The following is a 22,978-nucleotide window of genomic DNA, read 5'->3' on the forward strand; positions in this document are numbered from 1 at the left end:
AACTACTTTATTGTTTTTTCTTAACTGAAAAAGAATTTATGTAACTAGGAATGCGTTGTATTCTTCTTGAGGTTTGATGGCTAATTAAGTGGCTGCCTGTTGGCAGTAATGCCAACCCCAAGATAGCATTATCCCTGTGGAGTTTGCTCTGTGAACCAAGCCTTAGTTATTGGATTTGACAGTAAATGCACATTTTAGCAGCATGCTGAATAATTCAACTGATGTTTTTAATGGTGAACTATACATCAACAGAGCTAACCTATTTACCTCCAAGGAAAACAAAATATCTTGATGCTGTTGCTGTATTAATAGTGCTTTACTGATATTAGATACTTACGCACACGGAATTTATGCAAAATGACCTGTTTCAAAAAATATTACCTGTGTGAAGATCCAGATAACTGATTTCATATAATTGAGCATAATGCAGATGGATTTAGTGAATGAAACAAAGATTATCTATTTTAACCTTGCCTCAACAGCTCCCAGATTGAATGTCCAGTCATAACTTGTGAAAATTATCAGTCACCAATTTCTCATGAAATATTTTCTCCGTTATCTTGGTGTAGGCTAGCAGATGAACTCCGTGGGTGGGTCCATCGACATGAAGTCGTCAGAGTCAAAATGAGAAAAGGATCCAAAATGCTTCATAAATTAAGAACTGTGTCGGTAGGTACTTAACATTTACTTATTTGGAAAAAAAAAGAAAACTTCCTTTTGTGGATAGTTACAATTTGAAAAACAAGTTTAAACCTGAGAGGTAAAGCAAATGTCAAATTTATCGCTGTCAAAGTCATTGCCACTTGTTTGTAGGATAGGGTAGGCGTGATTGGGGTTGGGTAAGCACAGTCATTCGCAAGAGCGAAGAAGTCCTACCAATTCTAGATATTTCATGCATCTTCCCTTAATGAAATGCTTAGAATCATGTTTTGAATCTTCTGTTGTGTGGAAGGTTGAAGCCGTTTTTTTAGATTTTGGGCCCTTTTTTTGTACTACTTTCACTCAAGCTAATTTGGCTTCTGCATTTTAGTACACCTGTCTCTGCTCCTTATGATCTCCCCTTTGTCTTCATTGACCTTGATATTGGGCTAAATTTTTATTAGCAAGTCCAGGATAGCGATCAGAAAGCTTTGATGTAAATTCCTTTGGCTGCAGTATCTATCTTGTGCCTACACGGAACTTGATTCCATCTTGGGAAAGCCATTGTGTCACAATATTGGACCTTATAATAGATCAGCTGATATTCTAACCAACTTTCTGGGGAAAAAAGCAAAGAAGGTATTATTCTGTCGTTAACCTTGTCTGTGTGTAGTGATTATCTTAAATCTTCCAATTGGGAGCTAAGTGGAGCTTTCAGAAAATTTCCCGTTTTTAAGCTTTTCGAATTATTGCAATTGGATCCAAGGGACTGCATGTAATTTGAACAAAAAACAAAAAGGCGAAATGCTTTGCTTTTGTTAGATTCATAAATATCTCTTAGTTTAGTCATAGTGTGTACAGCATTCAGCATATTTCATGTGTTCGTGTCAATTGACATCTAAGCTGATTCAGATACAGAATTTTAGTATTTTACCGTTACATAATGCACAAATTTGAATCCAATCAATGGTTGCGATATTTTCATTGAATTAGAGACTAAGCAAAAAAGTTTCAGGTGCACTCAATAAACCAAGCCAACTCTATCCTGGGATGTATTTGTGCCTTGTCATGTGCTGTGAGAGTCATGCCAATCATGCTGATCAATTTCCTGTTGAGTATTGAGCAGGTAAGTCTATTCACGAGTATAGTGCGCATTCTGATTGACTGCGTATCAGTAAGTTTTAATTATCTTTCGGACTGAAAAGTAAATTTATCACTTGCAGCCAATTCTGGGATGTGGCAGATATTTTCCTTCAAATGTGTTATTTCTAATCCTGTCGGCTTTTTAAAAAAATCAGTCACTCATTAGATCGAGATTTCGCTGATGTAAGCTGTTGCTTAAATTCATCATCAAGCCATTAAGCTAGGTGTCCTCTACAAATTTTACAGTATAGTAGAATGCTGTATTTCATATTATTATAGACAGGTGGGAGCTTAATTTAAATGGCACTAGGTTCTCCTCTTCCAACCCATCCGTAAACAGAACGGTGTTTCCCTCTTTATAATTGGTGGCTCATTTCCCAACCCCACAATCATTTTGGTGTGATTCAACTGGTCTTTAATAACCGCACCGCAAACTTGAGATAGGATGAACCTCAAATGAGTAATTTATTTGCACACATTCAAAATGCGAAAAGAGTGCTTGCAATGTCCCCCTCCCCTTCAGATAGTAAAGAGAGGGTTAGAGAAAATAAAGATTTATAGCGTAGAGACCACAGAGAAAATAAATATTGTTTCACGTGTGTTCTGGAGTCTAGAACCAAAGTCCAAAGAGATATTCCTTCGCAGAGGTCAGTGGGCTGAAATAATATAATATAATAATGTATAATTAATTTTTCCCATGGTGTTGACTTCACACAAGGGGATGAATCAGCTTTGTAGGTAATGGTACAGAATTTCTAGTAGAAGCAGTGTAGATGGAGGCCAGATGTTCAACCTGGGCAGGGCTCCTTTTCTGTGAGGCTGCCAGCTAGATGGTAAAAAGCAGATTGAGCTTTGTCGTTCAGCAAAGCAATATTGCTGGTTCCACAAGTCAGAGGCCCATGCCACATGACACCCACCTCTCCACACTGTCTTTGGCAGCAGATGTGTATCCCTCGCCTGGGTCTCTGAGATTGTTAAATGTCCAAACCATTAAGAATTGAAAGAAAGGTTGTGGGGCCTTTTTGTCATAGCAGACGAGCAAAAGGTCTGTACAGCCCACTGGGGTGTTAGTGTAACTCCCCAGAGATAACGATGTGCGAGTTTCCCAGATACTGCTAGACAGCTCCTTTTGTTTGGGAGTCACAGACAGACATAGATTCAGCCAATTTTAGAAATAGCAATGAGGTTATCTATGTATATTGTGTACATATAAAAATATGCAATGTGAGGTCTTAGCTCCTCACCTTATTGATTAAATGTTTGAAGAGCATGGGGCAGATATCATGGACATAAGTGGTTTCCTTCTCAGAGGCAATTGAGAGGGCAATAAATGCTGGCCTTGCCAGCAAAGCTTACATTCCACGAGAGACTTTTAAAAAGTCAATTCGTTATTACTGTCGTCAAGATCGTTTTTTAAATTCTTTGATGAAACTTGGGTGTCAATGGCTAGGCCAGCTTTTTATTGCTCCATCCCTAATTGCCCTTGAGAATGTTGTGGTGAGTCACTTTCTTGGAGTACTGCAGTCCATGTGGTGCAGGTGCACCCACAGTGTCATTAGGAAGGGAATTCCAGAGTTTTGATCCAGCGGCAGTGAAGGAACAGTGCTATCATTCCATGTCATCGTTATGTACGTCTTGGAGGGGAGCTTGCAGGTGGTGGTATTCCCATGCATCTGCTGCCTTTGTCCTTCCAGGTGGAAGAGGGTGCAGATTTAAAAATTGCTGTAGAAGGAGCCTTGGTGAGTTTCTGCATTGCACATTGTAGATGGTACGCATTGCTGTATTGGTGGTGGAGGAAGTAGATTTGGAGTTGGTGGATGAGGTGCCAATCAAGTGGATTGTTTTGTCTTCAATGGCATTGTGCACCTTGAGCATTGTTGGAGCTACTCATCCAGGCATGCGGAAAGTATTCCATCACACTCTTGACTTGTGCCTCATCGATGGTGGACAGGCTTTGCGAAGTCAGGAAGTGAATTACTCACTGCTGAATTCCCAGCATCTGACCTGCTCTTGTAAACACAGCATTTGTATGGCTAATCCAGTCCAATTTCTGGTCAATGGTAGCCCCCAGGTTCTTAACAATGGGGGATCCAGTGATGGCAATGCCATTGAATGTCAAGCCGAGGTGGTTAGACTCTCTCTTGGAGAAAGTCATTGCCTGGCAGTAGTGTGCCTCAAATGTTACTTTCCACTTGTTAACCCTTCTGAAGGGCAGCTAGGGTTGGGCAATAAATGCTGACCTAGCCAATGACACCTACATCCCATAAATGTATTAACAAAAAACAAGCCTGAATGTTGTCCAGGTCTTTCTGCTTATGGACAGGCACTGCTTCAGTATCTGAGAAGTTACAAATGATGTTGAACATTGTACAGTCAGCAGTAAATATCCCAATTTCTGACATGTTGCAGGGACGGTGTTTGTTAAAGCAGCTAAAGATTGTTGCACCTGGGGCACTACCCTGAGGAACTCCTGCAGTGATAATAATATAATAATAATCTTTATTTTCACAAGTAGACTTGTATTAATACTGCAATGAAGTTACTGTGAAAAGCTCCTAGTCGCCACATCCCGGCACCTGTTCGGGTACACTGAGGGAGAATTCAGACTGTCCAGTTCACCTAATAACATGTCTTTCGGGACTTGTGGGAGGAAACCGGAGCACCTGGAGGAAACCCACACAGTGGGAAAATGTGCAGACTCCGCACAGACAGTGACCCAAGCCGTGAATCGAACCTGGGACCCTGGCGCTGTGAAGCAACAGTGCTACCCACTCTGCTACCGTGATGTCCTGGGACTGAGATGATTGATCTCGAACAACCACAACCTTCCTTTGTGCCTAGGTACGACTCTAATGAGTATAGATCTTTCCCCTGATTCCCATGGACTCCTATTTTGCTTGGGCCACACTGTCAAATGAAGCCTTGATGTCCAGGGCCGAAATACTCACTGCACCTCTCACAGCTTCACCACTCTCATCTCTCACAGTTCATCTTGTTCCTGTTATTGTCATCTTCTGTTCCCTTGATAAGTCAGTTCTCATGCAAGGTAACTCATAAGCCATGAATAGTATATCAAGCCTGTAAGTTGCATTAAAGAAAGAAATTGGTCCTAAAATGTTAATTTGCTATAATAGATCGAGGTTGCTGTTTTATCGACCCATTACAGCCTACATTTCCAGCAACTGATGATATGATAGCTGGACAACAGTAGATAGCCATGGCAGCACAGCCCTCATTATTGCTAATGGTGCTTTGACAGAACTAGAACTGTTATGTTTGGTCAGGCGCATGCTGTTGAGCTGTAGTAATCCTGCAAGTTTAGGTGGGCAGATGATAACTTGGAGTAAGTAACAATTAAGAACTGAATTGTGCAGGGTAAAATTCTAGTTTTTAAAAATCGCTATTTAATTTTGGTTCTTAACAAATTTGCTCGTTCTGCTCTAAACTAGTTTATCCCCCACCTGTTCTGCAGTTCTGTTTGTTTTATTCCGCCTCAGCAAGCAAAGTAACATTGCTGGAATTGGAAATCTTGGAAAAGGAGTGTGGTTTGCCCACACGCAGGAATTGTTCGCTAGAATAGACCTTAAGAAAATAAAGAACACCTGTTTCTCAGCCAGTGTCACGGATCAAAGTCCTTTCTGATGAGTTCATGGTTTTGTGGTCAGAATCGCAGTTTGTTTTTCCTATGGGCCAAGCTTGGAAATTAAGCACTAAATGTTCTAACTGCTGTGCTGTCATAGCTATTCAGTCACCTTCACTGGTAAAACATTCTAATGCACAACAGCCGGAAACTTGGCATTTCTTTTATATAGCACTGGTACACGGTCCGCATTACAACTAGACCTCAAAAACATTCTTACTCTGCATGAAAGGTGGGAAAAAGTCCTTTTAACTTGATACTATGGATGTTAGTTGTGCACAGTAATTTATTTATTTAGCAAATGCAAAGTCCCTAAGCCAAGCAGTTTCTTCTGGTCCTGCTGTGTTGAGTGCGGATAGGCCTCTGCTGAGTGTGGATAGGACATTCTTCTATGATGTGCTGCACAGTTTGCTCTTTCCCACAGGCACATGGGGGGGCTCACACTATTGTCCCATCTGTGAAGCTTGACCACTAGGGGCTGTGGCGGTCCTGAACCTGTTGCGGGTGGACCACTCTTTCTTTGGAAGGTTGGAACCAGGCAGCTGTTGGATTGGGTTTGAGACCAGGTACTTGTTTGTCATATCCATTGATTCCCATTCATTTGTCCAGGTGGAATTTGCGTTCAAGCCTTGTTTGGGAAGGTTTTTCCAGATCAGACTTTTTGATGGGAGTGGTACCTTGGGTGGGCTTAATCGATCAGCATGAAGTAGCAGTGGGGGATATTGTGAACTATTTCTATCATTTTGTGGGTTGTTGCAAGTCAGTGGATATGTGGAGGAGTGATGTTTGCCAGGACAGAGAGCCAAGGGAGTGGTGTTGAGCAACAGTAATGATACGCATAGCCGCGTTCAACTGGGTATCAACTCTGTCTGTCTGTCTCTGTCCGGCTGTCTGTCTGTCTCTCTCTGTGTCTCTCTCTCTGTCTGTGTGTGTCTCTCTCTCTGTCTGTGTGTCTCTCTCTCTGTCTGTGTGTCTCTCTCTCTGTCTGTGTGTCTCTCTCTCTGTCTGTGTGTCTCTCTCTCTGTCTGTGTGTCTCTCTCTCTGTCTGTGTGTCTCTCAGTCTGTCTCTCTGTCTATCTCTCTCTCTGTCTGTGTGTCTCTCTCTCTCTCTGTCTGTGTGTGTCTCTCTCTGTCTGTGTCTCTCTCTCTCTCTCTCTCTGTCTGTGTGTCTCTCTGTCTGTCTGTCTCGCTCTCGCTCTGTCTGTCTGTCTCTCTCTCTCTCTGTCTGTCTGTATGTCTCTACCTGTCTGTCCCACTCTCTCTGTTTTTGTCTCTCTGTGTGTGGCTAGCTCCCTTTTAATTTACTTTAAAATCAACCCAGTCGTAAGTTACTTAAGGAAAAGTGATAAAGTTATTGCAAATTTAAGAAAAACTGATATTTAAAAATGAGATTTCATAACAGTCTCATTTAATATCATTGCGGGCTCATAGCTTGAATTTCTTCTTTCCGAAGTGAAATGGTTGAAACCGGAGTAAAATAAAAGCGGATACTGGATAGCTGAAATAAAAACACAAAATGCGAGAAAGACTCAGCAAGTCTGGCAGCATCTGCAGAGGGAGAAGTAGGGTTAACGTTTTGAGTCTAATTCTTCCGAGCTGAGTTTAGCAGCTATATTGAGTTGCTAAATTGAAGATTTGAAGTTTTCCTTTGTAGGTGGACTTGGTAGGTAGAACAGATGCTGGGAGTGAGTAAAGGCTCCTTTCCTTAGTGAAAACAGCAGGTACCAATATTTGAAGATTGCCTGCTTTATTTTCAGCACACCACCGATGGCCTTTCCAGATGCCTTCCTCTCAAACTCCCAGTGGCAGGAAACCCCAGCCCTCGCATGTGATTCATGGCTGTATCAGCTGAGAGCTGTGTGCTGCTGCTATCTGTCACGCTACTGCACAAAATGGCTTCCTACAGCCTCCTTTACACAGTTTTAAAACACAAAAATGACTCCCGTGTTGATTTTCAATTGGTCATTGCTTCAAATAAGCAAGGGAGTTAATTACATTGATGTCCTTTGACGCTCTTACTGCTTCCTGTTCCCTTTGAAGCCAAAGGGTTTTCACACCTTTTAGAAGGTTCTGTGGCCATCCCTGGAGGAGTATTTGCATTTTAATGACTCTTCATACAGTGATAAGAGTCTGATGAGGTTTGAACAAACACAGAAAGGTGCCAGGTTGCCTGTCCATACTTCTATTTGAAAATGACTTTTTAAACTCAATTTAAAACAGGTGTCCTTAAAATCCGGCACACCATAATTACACGTTCCTAAGACCATAAGATATAGGAACAGAATTAGGCCACTTGGCCCATCGAGAGTCTGCTCTGCCATTCAATCCTGGCTGATATTTTTCTCATCCCCATAATTAAACGTTCATGACCTATTCAACACTATTTCTGATGGAACACCGCATGAGAAGTCATTTGAGTGTACCCCATCACTCGTGGTGACTCATTGTGAAAGGCACAATGTTATGAAAGTGGCATTGGTCTCTTTCTCTTGTTTCTCTAATTTCCTCCCTCGTTTCTTGTCCAAATTCATCTTGTTGATGAGATCCACCTCTTGCTCACTCGTCCCTATTTCTACAAAATTGCTGACCATCCAACTTCTATTCCTGTCTGCAAATGCAAAATACTGCAGATGTTGGAAATCTGAAAGTAAAACAGAAAATGCTAGAAATACTGAGCAGGTCAAGCAGTATCGGTGGAGAGAAACAAAGTTATTATTTCAGGTCAGCTTTGACCCTTCATCAGCCCAAAACATTACCTCTGTTTCTCTTCACAGTTGATGCCTTGACCTGCGGAGTATTTTCAGCATTTTCGGTTCTCTGCCCCCCACATCTTGCCTGCCATGTTAGTTTCTATCGTCAACAATTCTCTCTGTTCAGGTAGTGTCCTCTCTTTTCCCAGGGGGGGTGGTGTGTCATGGTTAGCTGTGTCCTGGAAGGGGCAACAGTAGTGCTTGTAAATGTGTATGCCCCCAACTGGGGAGCCGGGTGGTGGTGGTGGTGGTGGTGGTGGGGGGGGGTGGTGGTGGTGGTGGTAGTGGTGGTGGTGTGTGTGGGGGGGGGGGGAGAGAGAGAGAGAGAGAGAGACTTTAACTGCGTTAAGGACCCACAAACACACAGACCCAGCCCTAAATCGGCAATGTCTGGGAACTTAGCGCCTTTAAGGAGCAGATGGGGGTCAGTGGACCTGTGGAGGTTCAAACACCCAAGGGAGAAGGAGTTCTCCTTCTCCCAGATCCATAGGGTCTACACTAGGATGGGCCTCCTCGTAGTGGGGACATCAGTGCACCCAGGGATAGTAGGAGTGATGCTCCGCAACAGTAATCTCCGACCACGCTCCACATTACCTGGATGTGAGGTTGGAGACAGTCTGGAGTCAATGCCCCCCATGGAGGCTGCTCACGACTCTCCGAGCCGACAAGGCATTCTGTGAGCGGATTTCAGAAGCCATCAGTGGTTATATAACCTGCAACCAAAATGGGTCTCAGCCTCCACATTCTGCGATGCACTGAAGGCGGTGGATGATAAAGGGGGAGACTGTTGTGTATAGGGCACTTAAAGACAGGAAGGAGAGGATGGCAAGGCAACAGCTGATCGACTCCATATTGGAGGTGGATCGTCGGTACTCCACAGCCACGACCATGGAACTAATGGCAGAGAGGAAAAATCTACAAATGGATCTGACCTGCTAGTTACCCAGACAGAGCCAGGGAATCCACGTGCAATAACCTCTCTTCCTACTCCCATACCATTACCCCTGGTATCTCCCTCCCATTTATTACTTAAATGCTGCAGCATTAGTTTCCAAATGTAAGCTGTCAGTTCCCACCTCAACTTCAGCTACGCTTCTCTTGACTCATCCACTCTCTCCAAACTGTCCGACTGTGTCCGACATCAGGTATTGAATGTGTTGATATAATAATAATCTTTATTGTCAGAAGTAGGCTTACATTAACTCTGCAGTGAAATTACTGTGAAAAGCCCCTAGTCGCCACATTCCGGCGCCTGTTCGGGTACACCGAGGGAGGATTCAGAATGTCCAATTCACCTAACAGCACGTCTTTCGGAACTTGTGGGAGGAAACCAGAGCACCTGGAGGAAACCCACACAGACACTGGGAGAACGTGCAGACTCCGCACAGACAGTGACCCAAGCCGGGAATCGAACCTGGGACCCTGGAGCTGTGAAGCCATAGTGCTAGCCACTATGCTACTGTGCTGCTCTTGCTGCAGTTAAATATTGTGAAGGCAGAACTCATTCTCTTGCACTTATAATGAACTCTGTCCACCTCGCCATCGGCATCATTGCTCTTGGTGCCATTTTGGCTCTAAAATGAGCTTCTGGCGACCTAGCTGTTTCCACCACTGTAACATCATCTGACTTTATCCTGCTGCTTGAAAACCTTATGTTTATTTTTGTTATCTCCAGACATAGCTATTCTAGTGAACTCCTGGCCAGCCTCCCTAGTTCTAACCTCTGCAAATTTGAGGCCATTCAAAATACTGCTTCTCCTGTCCTAACTCTTTCCAAGTCTTGCTCACCCATCTCGTTTCTACTGTCCGACTTAAGTTGGCTTCCAGTTAAGCCGCGCTTGATTTTCAAGATTTCACGTTTTCAACTGCTGTTAGGACCTCTCCCCTCCCTATTTTTGTGATCTCTTCTAGCCTTACCCTGCAATCTCTGTGCTTCACAATCCTGACCTCTTCAGCTATCCTAATTTGAATTGCTGCAGCATTGGTGGCCCTATCTTCAGCTGCCCAACCTCTGAGCTCTGGAATTCCCTTCTTAAATCTCTTTCCTCCTTTAAGATGCTCCTTAAAATCCAGCTTTTTGACCAAGCAATTAGTCATCTGGCCTATTATCTTTTTGCATGGCTTATAGGTCCCTTTGAATTTGTAACTCGTAGAGTTGGCGAGGGGGAGCCAGTGGATGTGATATATTTGGACTTTCTGAAGGTTTTTGTCAAACCCCTGCATAAGAGATTAGTGTGTAAAATTAAAGTGCATGGGATTCGGGGTAGTGTATTGAGATGGATCAAAAACTGGTTGACAGACAGGAAACAAAGAGTAGGAATTAATAGTTTTTTTTCAAATTGGCAGGCAGTAACTAGTGGGGTACCTCAAGGATTGGTGCCAGTCACAATGTATATTAATGATTTGGATGAGGGAACAAAATAGAATATCTCAAATTTGAAGATGACACCAAGTTGGGAGGGAAGGTGAGCTGTGAGGAGGATGCAGAGACCCTTCAGTGTGATTTGGACAAGTGGGTGAGAGGACAAATGACTGTGAGATGCAGAATAATTTGGAGAAATCCGAGGTTATCCACTGGTAGCAGAAATGAGAAGGCAGACTATTATCTGAACGGCCATAAATTAGGAGAGGGCAATGTCTAACGAGATCGGGATGTCGTCGTACACCAGCCACTGAAGGTAAGCCAGCAGGCACAGCAGGGATAAAGAAGGCAACTGGTAATATGACATTCATGTCCATTCGAGGACAGGAGCAGGGTTGTCTTGCCGCAATTATACAGGGATTTTGTGAGGCCGTACCTAGAATATTGTGTGCAGTTTTGATCCCCTTATCTGAGGAAGGATGTTCTTGCTCTGGAGGGAGTGCAGCGAAGATTTACCAGACTGATTCCTGGGATGACAGGACTGAGTATGAGAAGAGATTGAATTGGTTAGGATTGTATTCGCTGAAGTTCAGAAGAATGATGGGGGAATCTCACAGAAACCAATAAAATTCTAACAGGATCAGTCAGGGTTGATGTAGGAAGGAGGTTCTCGATGGTGGATGTGTCCAGAACCAGGGGTGACAGTCTGAGGATACGGGGTAGACCATTTAGGACAGAGATGAGGAGAAATGTACTCACCCAGAGAGTGGTCGGCCTTTGGACTTCATTCCAGGTAGTATTTGAGGCCAAAACATTCTATATTTTCAAGAAGCAGTTAGATGTAGCACTTGGGGAGAATGGTTATCAAAGTATATGGGGGACAAGCGGGATTAGGCTATTGAGTTGGATGATCAGCCATGATCATAATGAATGGCGGAGCAGGCTCGAAGGGCGGAATGGTCTCCTTCTGCTCCTATTTTATCTGTTTCTATGTCTTGCCAAATTGTTGTCCAGACTCTTGGGATGTTTTATATGAAGCTAAAGATAAAGTCGCCATTGTCCCAGATGACCATAGGCTGCTTTCCCCTTTGAGGGGGAGAGCTGACTGGTGGTGGTTTAACCTGAGAATCACCGCACCTCAGGCGAGGGGCAAGGTTGAGAAGGCGGGGCTTCATGAATAATTGGAAAGGGGCGAAAAATATACAAGTTATTGTTTCTTGTTGTCTCAGCCGCATAGCTAGGATAGAGGCCAAAGTATTTAAAAACTGGGCAACGTCAACAATTTTGTCCAAAAGAACATTGTCAACTGATTTTTCAATGCCCATCCTTTTGGATATCTATTTTTCTTAAATTTCTAAGTTACTTCCTCACTTTACTGTCATCTTGTGTCGGACAAATATATTTATTTTATAACGAAATCTGGGTGATAGATCCGAGAATATGACAAATCTGACTGCCACAATCTAGTAGCTCCGGGTCAATGGGTTAGAAAAGTGCAATTTTCCACACTAAGACTAACCTGTGATTGAGCTTCCTTTAATGGCTCGAAATGTTATCATATTTCTTACTGTCAGCTTATCTGAAAAGCATGACGAGCAAGGCATCTGCTCATCCTGGCTGGATTCAGCTGTATGAGATTTGAAAATCTTTTGGTGCAACCACCAAGAGGCGATGTTTTGATGGAAGTGGGATAATTCACCTGGAAGAGGAAGAGAATGAGATTTACCTGATGGGAACTGAACCTCCTGTGGTCACAGGTGACGAAGCGTTAAAAAAGCAAAGAGCTTGCACTTATGTAGGGACTTTCACAACCCAATGACCCAAAGCCAATAAAGTTTAGTCACTGCAATAGAAGCAGTAGCCAATTTGTGTATGGCAAGATTTCGCAAGTTTCAACTTGAAAATCTGTTTTTAATTGTGTTGGCTGAGGGATAAATATTGGTCAGGATGTTGGGCAAGTGTGCCCTTTCTCTTCTCTGTCGGAGGCCCACAGGATCTTTTTGTGTTCAGTTGAGAGATGGAGTTTCAATTTAATGTCTCATCTGATAGATATCAATTCTGACAGCACAGGACATCCTGAGTGCTGCACTGGAATCGCAGCCCAGATCTGATGCTTCAGTTTCTGGAATGGGACTTCAACTTTCTGCCCTCTGATTGAGGTGAGCGTGCTATCAACTTAATCACGACTAAGCGTCTAGTCTGGATTGCTTGTCTTGTATGGGCTAGAGAGGGCACATGATGTGCACAATGAGGAGTTCAGTGGATAGGGAAACTGAAACTGAATCTGAAAACACCTGGCAATTTAAAGAAGTGGATGGAGTCAGAGGGGATGGGTGACCACCAGTAACATGAAGTGGGGCAGGCAGGTAGTCAGGAAGGCCCCAGAGAGCATCTCACTCAAGAATCGTTTTTCTGTATTGGAAAATGGACAATTCCCCTGGAGAGAGCAGCCAGAACCAAGTTCACGGCACTGTGGATGGCTCAGCTGCGCAATGGGGGAGGAATAAGAGCAGTAATGGTAGGAGACTCAATAGTGAGGTGTGCAGACAGGCGCTTCTATGGCCACAGACATGACTCCAGGATGGTGTGTGGCCTCCCTGGTGCCAGTATCAAGGATGTCACTGAACAGCTGCAGAGCATTTTGAAGGGGGAGGGTCAACAGTCAGAGGTCGTGGTTCACATTGGTACCAACAACATGGGCAGAAAGAGGGATGACATCCTACAGCAAGAATTTAGGGAGCTAGGTAGCAGATTGAAAAGCAAGACCTCAAACGTCTGGATTAATCATGGTGCCACATGCTAGTGAGCATAGGAATAGAATGTGTGTCTGAAGGGATGGTGTAGGAGGGAGGGCTTTCATTTCCTGTATCACTGGATCCATTTCTGGCGAAGGTGATTACCCCTGTACAAGATGGGCAGGTTGCACCTGAACCAGAATAGGACCAAGGTCTTTGCAGGAAGGTTTAAACAAATTTCTTTGTTACAGTGGGCCACGGTGTGGAGATACAGTCGGGAGTCATGCGCACCTAAATATGTGAGAAAAACTAAGTCAGTCTGGAAGGCAGAGGCAAAAATAGACATGTTAATGCACAAGGGAATATGGCCAGGCTGGATGGCATATATTTTAATGCAAGGAGTCTTAACGGGTAAGGCCAATGAACTGAGGGTATCGATTAGCACATGGGAGTATGATATTATTGTTATCACAGAGACATGGTTGAGGGAGGAGCAGGACTGGCAGTTCAATAATCCGGGTATAGCATCATCGGGCGAGACAAGGGGTGACTCCTCCACTGAGGCCTTTTGGGTGGAACTTCCAAACAAAAAGGGGTAATCATGTTGCTGGGAGTGTACTATAGACCCCCAAGCAGTCAGGGAGAGATAGAGGAGCAGATATGTCGGCAAATCTCAGAGAAGAATAAAAACAATAGTAGGGGATTTCAACTTCCCCAATATTAATTGGTACAGGCCAAGTGTGAAAGGCTTAGAGGGGGAAAAATTCTTGAAGTGCATCCAGGAGAGCTAACCTGCACATCTTTGGACTGGAAGGAAACCGGAGCATCCAGAGGAACCCCATGCAGGCACTGGGAGAAAGCACAAACTCCTCACAGACAGTCACCCAAGGCCAAAATTGAACCTGGGTCCCTGGCAGAGTGACACAGCAGTGCTAACCACTGTGCCATCATGCTACCCATTGTGAGGGCAGTGCAGTTAATGTCATCCGCATGGACTTCACAAAGATTTTTGACAAGGTCCCGCGTGGGAGACTGATCAAGACGTAACAGCCCATGGGATACAGGACAATTTGGAAAATTGGATCCAAAACTTGCTTAGTGGCAGAAGGTGTTGATCGAAAGTTGTTTTTGTACCCACAGGGATCGGTGCTGGACTCCTTTCTGTTTGCAGTGAGCATTAATGATCTAGATGGCATGTGGGTGGTATGATCAGTAAGGTCGCAGATGACACAAATTGGTAGTATGGTGAAAAACGAAGAGGAAAGCCTTAGATTACAGGGCAATATAGATGGGCTGGGCAGATGGGCAGAACAGTGGCAAATGGAAATTAATCTTGAAAGGCTTGAGGTGATGCATTTTGGGAGAACTACCAAAGCAAGGGAATACACAATGAACAGTAGGATGCAAGGAAGTACAGAGGGAGTTTGGGATCATGTCCATAGGTCCCTAAAGGTAGCAGGACAGGTAGATGAGGTGGGTGGGAAGGCATATGGATGCTTGCCTTTATTAGCTGAGGCATAACATATAAGAGCATGAAGGTTATGATGGAGCTGTATAAAACGCTCATTAGGCCACAGCTAGAGTGCTGTGTGGAATTCTGGTGGCCACGCTATAGGAAGGATGTGATTGCACTAGAAAGGGTGCAGAGGAGATTCACCAGAATGTTGCCTGGGCAGGAGTGTTCCAGCTATGAAGCGAGGCTGGTTAGGCTGGGGTTGTTCTCCTTAGAGCAGAAAAGGCTCAGGGGGGGACCAGATTGAGATGTACACAATTATGAGGCACGCAGATAGGGGAGATGCGAAGAAACTTTCCGCTAAGTTGAGGGGTTGAAAACCAGGGGTCATAGATTTACGGTATTGGAGATTTAGAGGTGATTTAAGGAAAAGCTTTTTCTCCCCGAAGGTGGTGGGAATCTGGAACTGACTGCCTGAAAGGGTGGTAGAGGCGGGAACCTGTTCTTCCAATTTGGGTGGTATGGTGGCACAGTGGTTAGTACTACTGTCTCACAGCGGCAGGGACCACGATTCAATTCCGGCCTTTTGTGAATGGTCTGTGTGGAGATTGCACCTTCTCCCCCTGTCTGCACCGGTTTCCTCATGGTGTTCTGGTTTCCTCCCACAGTCAATAGATGTGCAGGTTAGGTAGTTTAATCCTGATCAATGTGCGGGGTTACAGGGATCGGGCATGGGATTGGGCCTCGGTAGAGCACTCCTTTGGAGGGTCGGTGCAGAATTGGTGGGCTGAATGGCCTCCTTCTGCACTGCAGGGTTTCTGTGGAACATTTAAGAAGCATTTGAAATGTCATAGCATACAAGGCTATGGACCAAGTGCTGGAAAATGGGATTAGAATAGAAGTGCAGGGCGGCATGGCAGCGCAGTGGTTAGCACTGCTGCCTCATGCACCAAGGCCCCGGGTTCAATCCTGGCCCTGGGTCACTGTCCGTGTGGAGTTTGCACATTCTCCCCGTGGGTCTTGCCCTCACAACGTAAAGATGTAGAGGGTAGGGGGATTGACCACGCTAAATTGTCCCTTAATTGGAAAGATTAAAATAAGAAAAAAATATATAGGTGCTTGATGGCCGGCACAGATACGATGGGCCGAAATGGCTTATTTTGCACTTAACTCTCTATAACTCTATATAGCAGAAAAGAACCACTTTACAAGATACTTTCAGCAGGTCTTTTCTTTTGGGTGTGATGAATGTGCAAGCTGTGCTGTGAGGTGTTTGTGCAGTAAGAATAACAAAACTTAAAAGTCACGATGCATGAGAAAAAAAACATCATCTGTCCAATGAGAAAACCTGGTGTGAAGCTGTTCCAGAAAATAATGAGTTTTTTCCAGTTGGCATATCCCGAGACTGGAGGTAAAAGACAGGAATGGAAGGTGTCTGTGTAAACTCAGCATATTCCTCTCTGCTTTTATCTCCCATTGACATTGTTTCCATTGTATATTGTTGCTACTCATCAACCAGGGGTAATTTATTTATGTAAAAGTCTGTTTTGTGGGATGTCTGGTACATTTTTGTCGGTGTGTGTTTCAAATTTATTCCTAAGGTTTCCAAAAACCATGAACTCAATACTTTTATTTCCAAATTGAAAGATCAAGTTAGTGCCAAGACTTCAACTGTACTCCAGACTTTATCGAGTCTGTTTTGTGAATATCACAAGATTACATAATGGGAAACTACTTCTGAGCATTACACCATGCCTAGTCACCCAAGTCTATGTAGAGTTCCAAAGTAACTGATGTTAAATGAAACCTTTATCGGTGATGGATATCAATTAATGTCAACATTATCATGAAATCAATCTCTTTACTTTCAACACTCTGCTTTTAATTTTTTCTTTGTGTTAAAGTCCCGAACCATTTCCAAATTGTGTAATCATGTTTAAGTTCTGTGACATAACTTCTCTCTTCAATGACTTCCCTCCCCCAAGAGGTGTTGGGAAGATGGATGAATTCACCCATTTACATTGTATCTAATGGCAAAATAAAGTGGGATCTGCATTGAACAGGCAGCAAGGGAATTCAGTGTTCATCAAAAGCTGGTGCAGGAATGGAAGAATGAGTTAGCAAATGTGACAACTTTTAGTTCAAAGCCAACTTGTATTTAATCTCTTTTGCCAGAGGACCAATTTCTGTTTGTATTTGGCCATGTGCAGTCTGCTCTGTGTGGGTGTGACTTAAACGCCTACAAATCTTCTTGGCAATATAAGCTGTTTTGTTTGCTTGATTCAGTGCGCTGACTTAAGGTGAGTAAAAACATTTCTGAGCTGGAAAGTTGGATCTGGCTCCTAATGTGAGTATATCGTTTCTTAGCAAACGCAGGGTAGGGCGGCGCAGTGGTTAGCACTGTTTCCTCACAGCGCCGAGGACCTGGGTTCGATCCAAGCCCCGGGTCACTGTCTGTGTGGAGTTTGCACATTGTCCCCGTGTCTGTGTGGGTGTCACCCCACCACCCAAAGATGTGCAGGGTAGGTGGATTGGTCACGTTAAATTGCCCCTTAATTGGAAAAAAAAAAAGAAGTTTTAGGATAGGGGTCAACTTAAGTGCTGAGTAAAGGCCTGAACATGATTTAAGGCTCTCCTTAGAACCTGGTTTGCCTTATATTGCAGTCTGTGGCATTCGAAGTAGTAATAGAATAGAAGGTCCTGTGGCGCTGTGGGTAATGGCCCTGCCTCTGAACAGAGTTTGAGTCCCATGCGGTGACCCTTGAGCAATAAGAGCTATTTGGCAGTATTGGTGAAGCGCACGCCTCATTATCTCTGAAGGTACGCTCATAACCCCTGGCCATATCTGATTCAGAACCCAGGCTGGCCACCTGGAGACTACTCGTCAGCGAGGACAAAGAGCCCTGCAACCTTCCTTTCAAATTCTGAATGGTTGGAACCCTACCAACCTCAGGAACCCAGACAAAGGGATATGCACCCTTTGTCCAGGCCAAAGTGGCGAGGTGGGAGTCATATATCATGACCCCCAAGCTGGAAGAAGTGTTAATATTTCTGTGTTGAGCTGCAAAGCTCAGTCTGCTCTTTCTCCACCAACCTAGCAGCAGCACAGAAAAGCAAATCTGCCAAGCTGAATATCTATCTGGTCCCATCTACAGTGTTTCTACCAGACTGTCTGTACCATCACCTGCAAGATTAATTTGTCTCTGCATGCTTGTCTCATCATGGAAGTCAATTCTTCTGGAAAAGTGAATTATCCAGCATCAGTTCAGGTTGTCGACCTCTGTGAAATAATATACCATTAGATAATAATTCTGGAGTCTGGACTAGTGTGATACAATAATTCTTTTCTCGATGGTCTTTTCCCATTAAATCTTTATTTCTCTGCCCCCCTCTTTTATTATATGAGTGAAAAGGTGGCGAGGTTGCTATCATCGTCCTGTGTTAATGTGTACCAAATAAACTAACCCTATGAGTTTTCCCAGAATTTGAATCATGACAAAACTGAGGGGGTTGGAAAATATGCCACCGCTGATAAAGGGGGAAATCAAACTCAAAACATCTTTCTGTTTGCGGATGGGTGGTGAAAGGCGAAAACAGGGCTGTTTAAATCAACCACCCCTCCTGACCATAACAGGCAGAAAGTTGGAATCTCTACCAACACTACCCACAGCTCCAGAATGCAACATGCATTTAAAAGTGCATGTTGTGAGCAGCAACTCTGTCCATTATGCCGCCTATCAATTCACCACTACTCATTGTGGCACAATCTGACCTCAGAACACATGGTGGTTAACAATCAAATTTTCAGGATTATTAGTATACTAATACTAATCTTTATTGTCACAAGTCGACTTGCATTAATTAACACTGCAATGAAATTACTGTGAAAATCCCCTATGGTTGATGAGTCATAATTTTGTTTATGTGGCAGAGATTTAAACTCAAGTAGTTTTGATTCATTTCTCTTTCACCTTTCACCTTTCACCCAACTAAAATCTTTAAACTGAGACAGAATAAACTGGTTGGATGAGTGGTGTCTGTCTCATTGGAAGTTATGTGGCCAACACGTCTTGTTGCATGGTTACACATTCTGAGATATGTTCTGAATAGTTTTCAGTTGGGCCTCCCCATTACTTCCCATAATTCCCACTTTGTAAATGGTAGCTACTTCCGTTTTTTTTACAGAAACCTCCAGATGAGAAGACTGATGTTGCCCAGTATATTACAAAGAAGTACACAGACATTGATGAGAAGTAAGTCATTGTTTTGAGACTGCAGTTCTCTGTTAAATTGCTGCTCATGAGCTTTATTTAGTTACGGATGGTTCAATGCATAGGACAAACGGTTTTAAATCTGTTACTGCCTTCTCTACCTTTCCCCTCCAATTTGAGAGAAAATTGGCCACATGTTTGAAGCAGAGTAACATAAAGGGACATGGAGGGGAACAGCTCAATGAGATTGCATTAGCAGTGGTCAAGCACACCATACTGACCCAATTTTCCTCATCCTGTACTGTAAACCTGTTTGTTTCTGAGGGTCTTCCAATTTCTACTAATAATGACGGTTTGTGTTTGGATGCATTCCTGTGATTTGTTGTTGGTTTGAATTTTTTTTTCAACTTATTCTCATTGCAAGAGTCCCCTTTACAGGTGAACCTTCACTTGCTGTGGTTCAAAGCTTGACAATGTTCAGTTAGATTGCATAACCCCTTGGGATAACTTGTACTGGTCCAAAATAAAAATGGGCATGAGTGAAACCAAATGTTTTCCATAACAAGACAAAACCACTCAACAAACATGTTAGGAAATTCCTCCGCGGTTTCTCTTTATCAGTCATCCTAATTTTTGTGGACATCTTATTTACATCCTGACAATCTTTCTACAAAGTTAGGTGATCATTCAGAGAAATCTGAGCAATTTAGGACTTCTTTTCTCTCTGTTGTGTATAATCGTTTCTTGAATGCATAATTTCCACTTCTGGTGTTTGACATTAAAACCCATCTAAACTAACGCACATTGCAACATAAATAAGGAAATCGAGGTAGAAATATCCATTTTTGAAATGTTGCAAAAATGTTTCTACTGGCTATGCTATAAAAGCTCAAAAGAGAATATTTTTTGATGTAGGAGTACAGCAAAAAGGGCAGTGACATGGAATTAAATGAGGAACAATGCCTATCGGCATCTTGTTTTTGCTTTCACATAATGCAGTGCTGTGTTTTATTCTCGCACTAACACTTGCTCGGAGCAGTGCTTTATTTTGCTGTGATAACTACTACTCCTGGAGCCTTTTGTTCCATGACCGCTTAACACTTAATCTGTCCCACCTCTAAACTATCCCTAGCTTCTGCTAGCAGGACACTGTTTATGAGTGATTTATTCCAAGAGTTTATGCAAAGGAATGGAATTATGTGTGGACTACTCCTTTTCATCCAACGTCAAGTGGTTCAGCTGTACAGGCATTGAAAGAAGGACTGAAAAGAATGACAGGCGGCACTTTGGAAACTCAGCTGTCACGGTTCTTATTCCAGGCTCGGAGCATGCCACAAATGACAACAGGACTTTCACCAGCTGAATTGTTGATGAGTAGGAAGCCAAGTCTCACCTGCATCTGCTGCACCCAGATGTCAAAGCGAACGTGGGAAGGAGATGCATGACTGCCATATGAAGCAAAGGCATTTCAATCCAAATGACTGTGTCCTATGTAAAGAATGTTGGCAGCAACCAACGATAGCTGCCTGGAGTTATTCTGAACCAAAGTGGTCTGGTATTGTTTGTGGTAAAATGAATGAATGGAAAGGTCAACTGCGGATACCAAGATCATATGCATCAATACCACGACTCTTAGACAGCTAAGTTTCCGGATCACACACCAGAAGGTGATGCTGCTGTGCAATTTTGCCCAAGAAGTGGTTCCTGTTGCTCACGGGCATTCGGTGGACTCTACTTCGTGAGAGGTTAAGGGCCATTCTTTCTCTAACACCCAACCTACTTTTGCGCCCCTTGCATCCACAAGTCCAACACAACTGAGCCAAGATTCCCCAGTGATAGAGTCACCGGTGGTTCTATGCAGATTACAACGTAGTCGCAAAGCTCCTGAAAGACTGATGTATAATTGAGACGTGTGTTATTATGTTTCTTTCCTTAAGGGGGATTGAAATTTAAGGGGGGGGGGAAGGAGAAGTGTTATGGTAACCATCTTCCTATTTGATTATATGTATGGATGCCTGAAACAAGTGTGAGCATGTGCGTGTGACATCATCAGTAGTGCGGGCTTGTGCAGGTTTTCACTATTGCCACGAGTATAGTTGTGTCTAACTCCTGCTGGTGTTTGAAGTCAAGCTGTGCTATTATCACTATTTTTCTAAGTAAACAAGATTGAATTTTTACAACATGTTAGACGACATTTTTTTGTGATAAGTTACCACTCAAAAGGAATATGTTGAAGTCTTCGGCCTCTTTGAATTACCCGGGAGTTGAGGAGCCTATAGTTAGTTCCCTGTTGCTTGCTCCATGACAACACCTTGGTCAATCAAAGTTTGCTTGCTAACCAATCACCACACTTTTCTCCTCCAGTATAAATTGCCGTAATCATTTGGAATTTGGCATTCTTGCATTTTTCTTGATGAGTGCAAAATGAAAAGAATCAGCAATATCTCTGTTTGTTTGACAATATTCAAGTTGTGTACCATCAAGTGAATTATTAAGTAATATATTTTCAGTGAAAGACATTGGACTGGAGGTGGATGAGACTGAGAGGTTCAACTATAATTCCATGCAAATTTAATTTATAAGCGGTGGGGCATGATGTTCAAGAGTCAACAAGGGATTTAAAAGAAGAGAAAATATTTGTTAGGCTAGAGTGCTGTTTGGATCCCCATTCTAGAAAGCCGAAGTCCGAGAGTTTGTGCTGGGTCGCTTCACCAAAATGGAGCAATGGGCAATTATTGTTGGAGAAACAACGTTGAGAAACTAGGGCTGGTTTCACTGGAGCTAAGAGGTGATTTAAGGATGGTCTTTAAAAAAAATATGGATAGCCGTGGTTGAGTGAACCACCCCATTATTTTCAACTCTTGGTGAGGATGGTTGAAGACAAACACAATGGACCGTGGTCTCTCTTGCCCCACAGCTCTTTATGCTGATAAGAAGGAATTGTTAAGTAATGGGTTAAGAGACATTGCAGTTAGTTGTCTCATTTATGTTAAGTATCCATTAATTGACACTGATATGTAAAGGGGCTTCAGGTGGCCTCTGTCAGGTGATGTATAGTGAGAGTTTTGTGCAAAGGCTGTTGGAATGAAATAAATGGGTGTTTGTGAAAAAGGAACAGAACTTTAGACTCTTCATATCACAGCAACTAAAACGTCTAACAATTGGTAGCGGAGCATGGTTGCTGTGTAAATGTGAAGGGTTGAAAGATACAACTTTTCCAGATCAAACTACGGAGTGAGTGAGAAAAGAAGAAAAAAAAGGGATATATGGCTGAACCGAGGATAAAGATGGCTGGATATGACTATCCTCCCTTATTTTCTGAAAGGGAATCATACGACCAATGGAGAAGTGCAGTAGTTATCTGGACTAAGGTAACTGCTTTGGGAAAGAGAAAACAAGGTATGGCAATGGCTCTTTCTCTACCACATGGCAGTAAATTCCGAAACAAAGTGCTTTCTCAGCTGGAATTGGAAGAGTTAGACTCAGAAGAAGGTCTGGAGACTTTATTTCATTATGTGGATAAGATTTATAAGAAAGATGACTTGTTAAGTGCGTATGAAGCATTGTCAGATTTTGATAAGTTCCGGAAAATGGAGGATATCTCCATGGAAGACTATATAATGGAATTTGGCAGACTATATAAAAGGCTACAGAAACACAACCTGGAATTTCCACAGTCTGTGTTGGCCTTTAAATTACTTGACTGTGCTAGAGTTAGCAACATGGATAGGCTCCTGGTTTTGACAGGAGTTCAGTTTACTGATAAGGATACCTTATTCGAACAGATGACAAAAGCTTTACAAAAGTTTCTGGGGAAACATTCGATTCCAATGGCTCTGATGACCCAAATATGACAGTCTGCAATGAGGCAGAATATGGAAGATACACTACTAACAGGATGGCGAAATCGTATGGCTACGAACAGGGCTCAAGACTATAGAAGGAGACCGAGACAAGGAAATTATGAAGACAGAAACCCAGTTAGAACCTACAATCGGAAGATGAACCCCAGAAATGCACGGGGAATGATAAATCGATGTTTTTG

The 22,978-nt window shown here is 43.1% G+C and overlaps 1 protein-coding gene across 2 annotated transcripts in view; it reads left to right on the forward strand.

Annotated features, from left to right (window-relative positions):
• atf6 (activating transcription factor 6) overlaps nt 1-22,978 on the forward strand; it is a 540,099-nt gene that overhangs the window by 190,406 nt on the left and 326,715 nt on the right. For both annotated transcript variants that reach the window (XM_072511677.1, XM_072511678.1), the window contains exons 12-13: nt 570-669; nt 18,908-18,975. In XM_072511677.1, coding sequence (XP_072367778.1) covers nt 570-669; nt 18,908-18,975 — 168 coding nt within the window. The remainder of the gene's footprint in view (nt 1-569; nt 670-18,907; nt 18,976-22,978) is intronic.

The sequence above is a fragment of the Scyliorhinus torazame genome, chromosome 7, assembly GCF_047496885.1.
Source record: "Scyliorhinus torazame isolate Kashiwa2021f chromosome 7, sScyTor2.1, whole genome shotgun sequence".
In the NCBI taxonomy this organism is placed as follows: Eukaryota; Metazoa; Chordata; class Chondrichthyes; order Carcharhiniformes; family Scyliorhinidae; genus Scyliorhinus; species Scyliorhinus torazame.